The following is a 10907-nucleotide window of genomic DNA, read 5'->3' as shown; positions in this document are numbered from 1 at the left end:
AGCTTTCTGGATGGTGCTTTTTCAAAAATTCACCTCAGTGGGTGACGTCCAGTCAGCCGCATGCTGCTCAACTCATAGCCTCCGTCATGTTGACTGTGATAAATGTGGCCACCTGTTGAACAAAGTTGTCATCAAAATTAGTGAAAATGGACACAAGTATAGGTTTAGGCCCTGCAACATTGAACCATGCACATGCATACTCACCCTGCAGGTGCATTATAGACATTCTTTTTTAATCAAAACTATATTGAGGTCCTGGAGCCATTCCCATCAGGATTGGCTGAGCAATTAGACTACCAGTAAGTGCACTTCAACCCATAAACACGATCATTATGGACATTTGAAAACTGTAACAGCGTGCTACATTGGACTTCTTAGGAACTGGAACGTGGCCACAAATCCACAACCTGCGAATGTGGAGGCAACCCCCCCTGTTGCGTACACATGGGCGCCTGCCAACAATAACGCACCGTGGTGCCAAAATAAAAACCCGCTCTTCGCCGGGCCACCTTGCTTTCGGTGGAGCCTATGTGAGACCACACCAGCGGCACGGCCACTAGGCATTCCAGGGGCTTCAAGTGTTCCCATCAAATCATTACTTGTTGGTGGTGAAAAAAAGTGCTTTATATTGCTCTTTAGTACACATTTGGTCTGTCATGAATGAGGAACTTATAACAGACAGACACTTCCCCATACTGCACTTACTGTGGCCCTGTGTCTAGCCATGTGTATATTAATGGATAAATGCTTTGATAGTTTGTATAACAGGATTGCGGCACATGCCTATCTGAGGTTGACATAGTATGTTTGTTCTCCCAGTATATTACCATTAGAATGCAAGGTTTGTGCAATGCTTTGTGGATTCTCATAGTTATATTATTCTAACCAAATATCATCTTCAATAGAATAAAAGAGGAATATGCATAAAAAAAGATCATTCATTCTTCCAAAAACTAAAAAATATAAACTTCATACTTAGAATCAAGGTTGATATTCTTTACCATTTATCATCCATCTTATGACCACAGTGATTTATTTTTGAATATTTTTGTGCAATCTCAGCTACACGGTTACTGGAACCTTCACCTTATGTCTATCATAAGTAATGTAATCATATCCAGACATTGCCTAAGCCATCTCTCTCTCTCTCTCTCTCTCTCTCTCTCTCTCTCTCTCTCTCTCTATCCATCTATCTATCTATCTATCTATCTATCTATCTATCTATCTATCTATCTATCTATCTATCTATCTATCTATCTATCTATCTATCTATCCATCTATCTATCTATCTATCTATCTATCTATCTATCTATCTATCTATCTATCTATCTATCTATCTATCACCTTCTAGTAAATTCAGGTTTAGGGAAATTTAAAGTGTTTTGTAATGTTAATTACAAAATTGTGTCAAAGCCTATTGATGTGGTTCACAATTGAACATTGTTAAGATTTCTATATGCCATCTGTTACCTTTCTATCGTGAGATTGTGAGATTATTGGAACTCACAATACAGGGAAGTAAAATATATGATAAAGCATGGAAGTGGCCCCTCATCAAGGATTCTCTCTGAGTTATGTGCCACAGCTGTGACTTTTGACGATGCAACATTAATCTTGACGAACCCATCAACAGTTCTTAAAGTTATAAATTCAGACTCAATATTTTTTGAGGGGAAAAGCAATAGCCTACTTTTATTCTGCAAAAGCTCTCTGGATGTATCATTATTTTTGTTATTATTATTATTATTGTTATTATTATTATTATTATTATTATCATACATAAAAATCTTATCTATATGATCTTTAACATGAGAACAGCAGGCCACTCAATTTTCCACCTAGAATAAGTTCTGCTTTTCGTGCACAGTAATGGGGTATATTTGCACACATCCATTGCAGTGAGTGTTCATTTAATTTATTTACATGTAGACTCTGGTGTGTCAGAAGATAATCAAAGACAAATTGATCTCTGATCTGAGGTTATTACCACCTGACCAATCAGCACTAAGCTGCAGGACACAATGTTCTTGGAACTAGTTATCTTAAACACATGAAATACTATTCTGAGAAAACTCATAATGTCAAACGACATTATTCTGGGCCTAGTGTTCTTATTTATGAAGCCTCTAATAACACACTCCCTGACCCGAACACTTTTCCCCATATCTGCTGATGATGACGTTATACTGCAGATCCTGAGATGACGTTTCATTGGGTCAACACGTTTTGTACGCCAGCTCCCGTCGACAGTGTGCATACGGCGAGGGAGCAACAGCCGGGTTGTAATACTCGTCCCTCTAATACGTGGAATTATAGATTGTAAAAATAGAAGGTGTATATAAATTTGTATTATTGAAAATAACTTTGGCACCACTACTTAAAAAGTCAACTCAAAGGCATCTTCTTCAGTAGGCCTATGCAACTCCACTCATCCGGTCAGGGACCGGCTGTCCTCGGGATCTAAAACGGGTTACCCTTTGTCTCGCGACTCGCGAGTTTATGGAAAACAATCCAGACGCCCTCTTTCAGCCCCCCCTTCCCACGCCCCAGTGCGCTGTGGGATAGTGGCACTATAAAGTATATCCTCTCTCGGAGAAAGATAAGAAGCCCAAGACAGGAGGGGATGAAGATGGCGGACGCCAAGCAGAAGAGGAATGAACAGTTAAAACGATGGCTAGGCTCGGAGACCGATCTCGAGCCTCCTATTTTGAAAAAGAAGAAGACGAAGGTGAAGTTCGACGATGGCGCCGTGTTTCTGGCCGCCTGCTCCAGCGGCGACTCCGAGGAGGTGCTCCGAATGCTTGACCGGGGCGCCGACATCAACTACGCCAATGTAGATGGTCTCACTGCCCTCCATCAGGTGGGTTTGCTATTTATACAACGCCAAGCCTATATGCTGTCCGCACAATAAGTCCCAGGGACATGCAGCAATGGAACCAAAGATGGAAGCAAGCTACCTGTCAAAAAGAGAGCCCTTCTCATTCTGTTTACCTAGCACGCCCGTCCTCGACGCACAGAGGGCCACAATTCTCCTGGCTTCAATATCGGGCTGTGACTGTATTGTTGATTGAATTGGTCATTGGGACGGGCTAAACAACGCCTTCGGAATAACCCCTTTTCCGAAAATGAATGAAAGCTAGCTATCCATGTACATTCTAGCTAGATATACCCAACTGTCCTATCTCTTCCATTAGCCAAATGATTCAAACAGTCTTGCTAGCTAACGTTAGCTAAGTTAGCTACTGCTTGTTAGCCTTGATCATGGCCAATCCAGCTAGCTTACCTTAGCTATCCGTCTCGCACCCGCCCTACTAACGTTAACAGTACAAGCTTCAGTCAAATACTCGAGATAAGGTCGCATCTCTGAATTCAGTTGCAATATACGTCCATAGATATGAGAGGAACGTCTTTTTGGATGGCCAAGGGGCATACAGTTCTATAGCTAGCACTAACGTTAGCAAAGTAGCCAGCTAGCCTTTGCCCGTGAGGTTAGCCTAGCTAGTGGATGAGCGAAGAGCATATCCAGCTACAGAGGGGACTGGAAGTGCCCGTGCTAAGCTAACTCATTAGCTCTCTCTGGTTTTAGAAGTGAGACTCCCCCGGAGATTCTTATTCAATCTTGGCCAGCTACCACAAAACGTCATGCCTAGTGAGTTGCTTCTGTTCTCCATAGTGCTATAAAAGTCGATTGCATGAATAAAAACACGAGCATACGACCTTTTAGGTGCTCAGTTGAAGAGCTGGTCAGCTAGCTATGTTAGCCAGCAAGCTAACAGACATTAGCTAGCTTGCCATCTTATCTAACGTTAATGTTGGTTTGAGTTATAGTTATAAAAACGTTATCGGTAATGATTGTCTAGCCACCCAAAGTAACATCGCTAGTTAGCCAGTGCTAGCGGCGAGCAAGCGAGCAGACACCCGTGCTAGCTGCAAGGGTAGTCATGTTATCTACGTTAGTTCTATCATTTCCAGGCTTTACGTTATCTGGTGTCTGCACAATTGGGCATCATGGTTCGCAAACACTTGCTATCTAATGTTATCTAGATAGCCAACTCAATTGCCAGTTGTCAGGAGTAAGGATAGCATGTAAAGCTAGTGCTAACTAGTTAAGTAAGGTTAGCAACAACACGCTGATGTAGCCACGTCTTGACATTGACCACAGATTGCTTATAAATTATATTGGGTCATATCGTCGCAATGTCAACATTATGATTGAAAGCGGCACAGAACTCGATTTGGTGGACGGGGAATAGTAAATATCATATCTTTCTTATATGATCTTTATTACCTAATGTACTCGATGTGGCCTAGTTTCATTCTGCAGCTCCACTCTTGACAGCTATGGTTAGATTATGCATTGCACACAGCCAAATGATTCTTGTAACTAGATTGTATTCATCTGCAACCTGATAATAACTGACACGTCTCTTAGAGGGTATGCAGTGTTTACAGTTCAATACCTGTTGCTTTCAGCTATGTCAGGGAAACGTAAGTTTTACTGTCTGTTAGAACATTTAGCGAAGGATGCAGTTCACATTATGGAAAAGAAACTACTTTGACCCAGGGACAGATTATGGTGCCCTTATTGTCTCTGGATTTCCATCTAAGGTTTTACAAAGGGGGCCAAACAAAGTAACCCGCATTGATTGCATTTACCTAATTGCTTGATAGTGTAAAAAGAATAATTAAAACTTTTATTGAAGAAGAGTTGCATTATAGAGTCTACAACTAGGCGTAGATCTCCAGTGATCTCATCCGTTACTCACTGCCCATAGATGTGCTGTGGTGAGTAGGGATGGGAATTTCGACTAATTTTAAAACCGAGTAACCTAACCTGATCCTACTCGAGTAACCGATTACTCAAAAAAAAGATAACTCAAAAAAAGATACCGTCCAGACAGAGCGCATTGAACCCCGGCCCCCTCGGAGGGGAAAACGTTTTTTTCCGCCGTTATTACCGTGGCGGTGCTTTCATGTCTCGTCCATGCCCTTGCAAATAAACATATTTAAAAGCTGATGTGTGGTTGGATGCATTACTTATCAGATTGAATAACCCACAGGTTTTCATGAAGCTATCGGAATCGAAAAACGCAGCCTTTTAATGTGGATGCACTGCCCAGCTCATAGCCTATTAAGCCTATCGTTAGGCTACTCTGAAAACTCTAAGCCTACAATATGCAACCAGACCTCTAATTTACTAATATAAATTAAGTATTAAACCAAGCCTTTACTGCCGATGCCGGATAACAAGTGAATTAATTTTTAGCGTTATCTAAAAAGCACCGCGGCACTCACTGCCTATTTCCAATTTATTGGACAATAATGGATGTTTCGGCGTCAAGCCTTCATTAGAGAAATGTCCATGCAAAACTAAATAGATTTATTGAACAACAGGCCTATTCATTCAATATTTCTTTATAGGCTGGAAAACGAGTAGGCTATACGCGCATGGACCTGTGCCGGAGCGCTCTTAAAAAGACTCCATATACAGTACAGCGCTTTCCTCCAGGCAGCCGCCAACGCTCTATCCTCTTTGGTAACAATTGAAGAAGGGCACAGGCGCTCAGAAATGCGCGCTTTCACGGCAAAACATGCCATATTATATAGCCTTTAGATTAACCGAGTAGTGTTTATTTTCCGACTAGCAGATTGCCTACTCGGGTACTCGAGAAATCGGTTAACCGTGCACATCCCTAGTGGTGAGTGAGCTCAGCAATGCATCACTCATTGTCTTTAAAAGCCGCAATGAGCACCTTGGCATGGAGGCATCGCATTAAGCTTATTGTCAAAGCTGTCCAATACTTTCCCAGTCGGCAGGCTAGTCTTGGGCTTTGGAAACTTTGCGCTAACATGCTGTATCAATTGTTTTATTTTTGAAAGTTGATTAAATGTAATGCATTGCTAACCCTAACCTTTAATCCGGGCTGAAATTAGAAAGTTATTTCCTAATAGTGATTGTCATCATGCAGCCTTTTTGGCTATTCATTTGGCAGTTCAGTTGCTTTCATTTCACGAGAACCAGCCAGCCCCCTGTGCAGACTCCTTGGGTGAAACATTGCCTTTTTTCTGGGGCCGGTGTTCAGGGAGGAGCAGAGTGAGGAAAGAATTTGCAGAGCGGCTCCTCAGACCTAACCATGTCTGGAGAGACCTTGAGCTGCTCTCTCTCTGTCTGTGTGTGTGTGTGTGTGTGTGCTGGTGCCCCAGAATGTGATCCCATAGCTTGGTGGTCTTAGAAAGGAGTTGTAGGCGATATAGGGATTTGCGTTTAAAGTGCTAAGCCTAGGATTGCAGTGAGGTCAAGCTGATGGTGGTTTGCTTAAACCAAGAGGGAGATGCGTGAATGCGTCTGTTAGCGTGGTCTCATGGTTGACTTTGTAAATAGGCTTAACAGTAGTTATAATCCAGATCTTACCTGGTTGCTTTGGAAAGTATTTTGCCTTTTTTTGCTCTTATCTTGAGTTTTTCTCATCAAGAAGTAGAGCCTGTTGAATCGTAGCCTAGCCTATATCTGGACTCGCACAGCCTAGATCCAGAGCTGTTATACTACCTTAAGCAAATATTTATGAGTCTGTCCAGTGTTAATGACATCATAGGCCGTTGACATACAGCCCTTGCCCTAAACCATCTCCCCTCCCTCCCCCCTTCCCTCCCTCTCTGTGACGAGCCAGTGACCTCTGGTTTTGGATGTGACAGCAGCACTGTGTATTTAGAGGGAGGGTTGGTCACTCCTACTTGGGTCCAGTGATTGTGCTAGCCGGGGTTATAAATACCACTGACAAGTTCTTCTGACTGGGCTTCAGGAGATGATACTAACTTTGGGTATGAGTCACACGACACATAGCCTTGTAGTGGAGGCTGGAGGCCTGGCATAGGCCTGCTATGAAGAGGTCGAGTCCCTTTGGGAATCACTGTCCAGACAGGTCCTGTCCTTGCTTGAATAGACTCTTATGACCCAGAAACTCATACCAGTTGTTGGTCTCAAGGTGCACTTGTTAAGAATGTCCTGTTTTGTTCAATAAACATAATAAAAAAAACAAAAACAAGAATGTCCTGTTTTCCTATGGTCCCGGTGGGGGAATTTTAGCAGTTGAGACGGTGCCTGCCGTGCTTGCGAGGGAGACCCCGATGGCTCGCTGTCGTAGGGAAGGAGAGTTGTGAATGAGCGGGGGGAGAGAGATGTGCGGACGGACGCGCTGTGCCCGGGGAGGGCAACATTCCCGTCGCCCCGGCCTGCGCATTCCTCGCATGACAGTCGGTGGAAACCATGGCAAAGAGAGAGCCGAGCCACGCAGGCATTCCTCAGCTGTCACCTAACCCCCCCCCCCTCCCCTCGTCTCTCCCCCTCCTCCTGTCACCTAACCCCCCGTCCCCCAGCCCTCTATCTCGTTCTAGTCATCATCTTTATCTCTCCGTCTCCCTCTGTCACCTAGCCCCCAACCTCTCCCTCCCTCCCTCCCTCCCTCCCTATCTCACCTGCCCCATTTTCTTTACGGAGCCAGTAGTATAGACCTGTAGTACGCTATTGAACACTACATTTGGAATGTGCAGCGTTAGGCCGCCGTCATGTAGTGCATGTGCCAAATTGTCTATAGTTTGTGAAGGTTTGAAGGACTGTGAAGGTTTCTGGAATTCCTTAGAACAAATGTCACAGTGTAGTGTGGTCTTGGAATGAAATTCCTCACATTTCACTTTGTACGTCCTCCGTGTTGAGTTTACACGGCGCTCTCAGTATGGCCATAAATAAAAGAAATTTAAAAAAAAATCCACGAATGCCATCTTCGTGCGACGTACAGTAACCATGGAAGCGTGGCTCATGCCAGGCTGCTAGTTGCCCGCGTCGGCGGATTTGTATACGCCAGGAGTTACGCAACACCGACTGGGCAGAGACGAGCGGCAGTGGCGGCAGGTCAAAGAGCCGCACAGAGACTACCAGACTGCATTGATCTGGACATGGAACAAACCGGGGGCCTCTCCCTCTCTCTTCAGCCCCTGCCCCAGATCAGCGGCAGTTACATTAACACATTACATAATTACACTCCGAGCTCCAGCCCCGAGCCCGACCCGGAGATTCTCAGCTGTGGCTGACCCCCCCCCCCTCCCCCCCTCAGTCCACCAATGAGAGGCACAGAGAGGGACGCCGCCGACAGGCCCCTGCGTCCCCATGGCGTCCTGTTACACCACCCTACCCGTGTGTGTGTTTGTTTGTGTGTGTGCGCGCGCGCATGTCTGTCTAGTGTCTACCGGTTTGGTTCTTGCACACAGCCAACAAAGAAGCCACAAAATCTTTCAAGATAACACTGAGCCTGAACAAATCTCTCGGTTCACCACCGGAGTAAAGGAGAGTGTTTTTTGTCTCCGGCTCTGGGACATTCGCTCTCAGTCATGCGGCTCTTTTTGATATTTCGTCTCTCAGGGCTGAAAACTCGCTTAACCTGATGAGAATCGGTATGTTTGTCAGGACCTGGAAGCCTAGACTAGGCCGGCCCCAATTTGAAACAAAATTGAGTTGGGAGCCGGGATGAATCGGGTTTTGTGGCCGCTTACGGGGGGAGCGCGATGCGTGGCTTATTATTACGAGGGACATCTGCCAGTGGTTCACCTTTGATGATAATGATGTTTATCGGCGGAGCTTGACGCGAGCGCTGAGAACGGGATGGCGGCGACGTGCACTAGGCCGTCCCTCTCTTGAAAACGTACCCTTTTCTTGTTGCCTTCGTCACATCGCACAGTAACTACAGCGAGAGTGCACACCGAGAACACCCGGCGCCCCGTCTTTGGCCGCGGCCCATTTGGCAGCGGGCGGCCCGGGTAAATTGACGTGGCGTGGCCGGCTCGCCCGACGCGCACGGCGTCTGATTTGTGGCGGAGGGTTTAGAAACAGAATGCCCCCCACTTCCTTATTATCACGTAGAAAGTCGTTTCTGAGTCGGGCTCGTCCGAGGAGGGAGGAGGAGGGATGACCTAGAGAGGGAGCCCCCTGCCCCAGCCTCTCTGACACGAGCACCAGAGAAAGCGGGGTTACCGCCGCGAGCAGGAGGCCTTTCAGCCCCGTCAAAAGGTCAGCGGCGTTGAGAGGCGGCGACTCCGAGTTTTAAACGGGACCGTATGCCGTTGGCTTTATGGTGAAGCTGTGGTAACGAGACCGGCCCTATATGACTTGACTTCACTGACCGCCCCTCACTAGTTAGTTTAAGGCATTTGATATTTGACGGTTTTCAAGGAGAGGGATTCAAATATGTATCTTACACGACTGCTTCACCCTCACTGGCCCCTTTTGTTTTCAACGACCTGCACACGCGGACAGCCACCCATGCATTCATAATTGCGGCTATAGCAGCACGAGAATACATTAAACTGCCACTCCATTATTTATAGTGCGCAATCAAGGCGATCTGGATCTTATTTTTCTTTGTTTGGCCTCATGCACTCAACCACCAGTCTTCTTCAAAGGTTAACGGCTAACCCAGAGACATGTTTGATATCTCTGAGCTGCCTTGCTGGAGCATCTGATCGTTCACTGCAAATTTATGTCCTGCTTGATTTTATTCAGCCTCCTAACCTTTTAGTATGTCATCCAACCTAGGGTTGGGGAAATCACTCATCCATCACACATAAGTGACAGCTCTTATATTAGCATGGCAGAGCACACTGCCGTTACTGTGTTTAGTAATTGGCAGGTCATGCCTTGTCTAGCAGGCCACACCAATGTTTTTTTTATTTTTTATTCAAGTGCATTTCCACCAACCCTATAATCAAGTGCAGGAAGTCCTTGTGCTGTCGTGCTCTGGTGCTTTTCAACATGTCCGGTCATCTGCCTGATTGTGACACATCTGCCTGGCTTCCTTTAGCGTGCTGTCAGACGTGTCCTAGAGAGCAGAAGCACTCTTAACTCCTGTTTTAAACCTGGCTTATCTGAGGTAGGTGTAGTTTGAACTAAACCCCATGTTTTCTTCTCATCCTTAAGTACAATTGAGAACCAACTTGAATAGCGTACAAGGCCTACTATTTGCGTCTGTTATTTAGGGCCTCAGTACGTGACATTTTACACATCCAAGTGTAGATGCCCTAATTTCAGAGAGGCTGGAATGGCGAAGGGGGACTGTCTGAAGTATTTGAGACAAGCATCACTGCAGGTTGAAACTGGTTCACCCGGAGTTGGAGGGGAGAAGAATTCCTCAGCAGAGTTTAACTCGACCCCCCACCCACCCCCCCGATGCCACGTATGTGCTCTGACTGACGACATGACGGCCGAGACTACAGAGATAAACTTGATCCCGTCACCCGCTTCTTCTCCCTGAGGTGTTAGCTTAGCATCCCGCACGGCGCTCCTCGGATGCCGACGGGCCGCGTCACGCCAACACGCCGCCCCCTCCTAAATGACAGTGTAGCTAGCTGACGAATGGTGTGTAAATCAAAAGGCAAATGGTCGATTTGAAACCAGATGCTGCCCCTCACACCTGCCTGCGTCCCAACCCACCCCCCTCCACCACTCGATGGCTTTTGTTGGATGTCACCGCGTGTTCTCCCGTCTATGCAGACTATTTCACGCCCACACTCGAAGGCCGTAGCTCTCTCACTACGTGGCCAGGGCTCTGCGGGCAGGTGAGAAACGGTCCCTGGTGAATGGTTACCTGTTGACACGTTTGTGTAAGGCAAACAGGGAGAGGAACCCATCAAAAGCGTTGATGGAGGGACGCCCGCCCCCCCTGTCTCTCTTCCCCTCTCTTTCTCTCTTGTCCATTTCGGTGTCTACGTCTCTCTCTCTCTCTCTCTTTATGTAGTACTGAGCTGCTGTGATGTTTGTGGGATGACGTCAGACTGTGTCCCCCCCACCACCACCAACCCCCGTGGCACAGTGTGGTCTCTCTTGAAGCCATCCCAGGGTTGTTTGGCTCTCCAGCAGTCAC

General features: G+C 46.2%; 1 protein-coding gene across 2 annotated transcripts in view; it reads left to right on the top strand.

The window, feature by feature from the left end:
- Positions 1 to 2623: 2623 nt before the first annotated feature.
- ppp1r12a (protein phosphatase 1, regulatory subunit 12A) overlaps positions 2624 to 10907 on the top strand; it is a gene marked incomplete at its 5' end in the record, with an annotated part of 53746 nt that continues 45462 nt past the window's right edge. For both annotated transcript variants that reach the window (XM_084448070.1, XM_084448069.1), the window contains one exon: positions 2624 to 2860. In XM_084448070.1, coding sequence (XP_084304196.1) covers positions 2624 to 2860 — 237 coding nt within the window. The remainder of the gene's footprint in view (positions 2861 to 10907) is intronic.

The sequence above is a fragment of the Borostomias antarcticus genome (assembly GCF_949987555.1).
Source record: "Borostomias antarcticus genome assembly, chromosome: 13".
Taxonomy (NCBI): Eukaryota; Metazoa; Chordata; class Actinopteri; order Stomiiformes; family Stomiidae; genus Borostomias; species Borostomias antarcticus.
The sequence above is the reverse complement of the archived record's forward strand: the minus strand, read 5'-3'. Positions and strand labels throughout refer to the sequence as shown.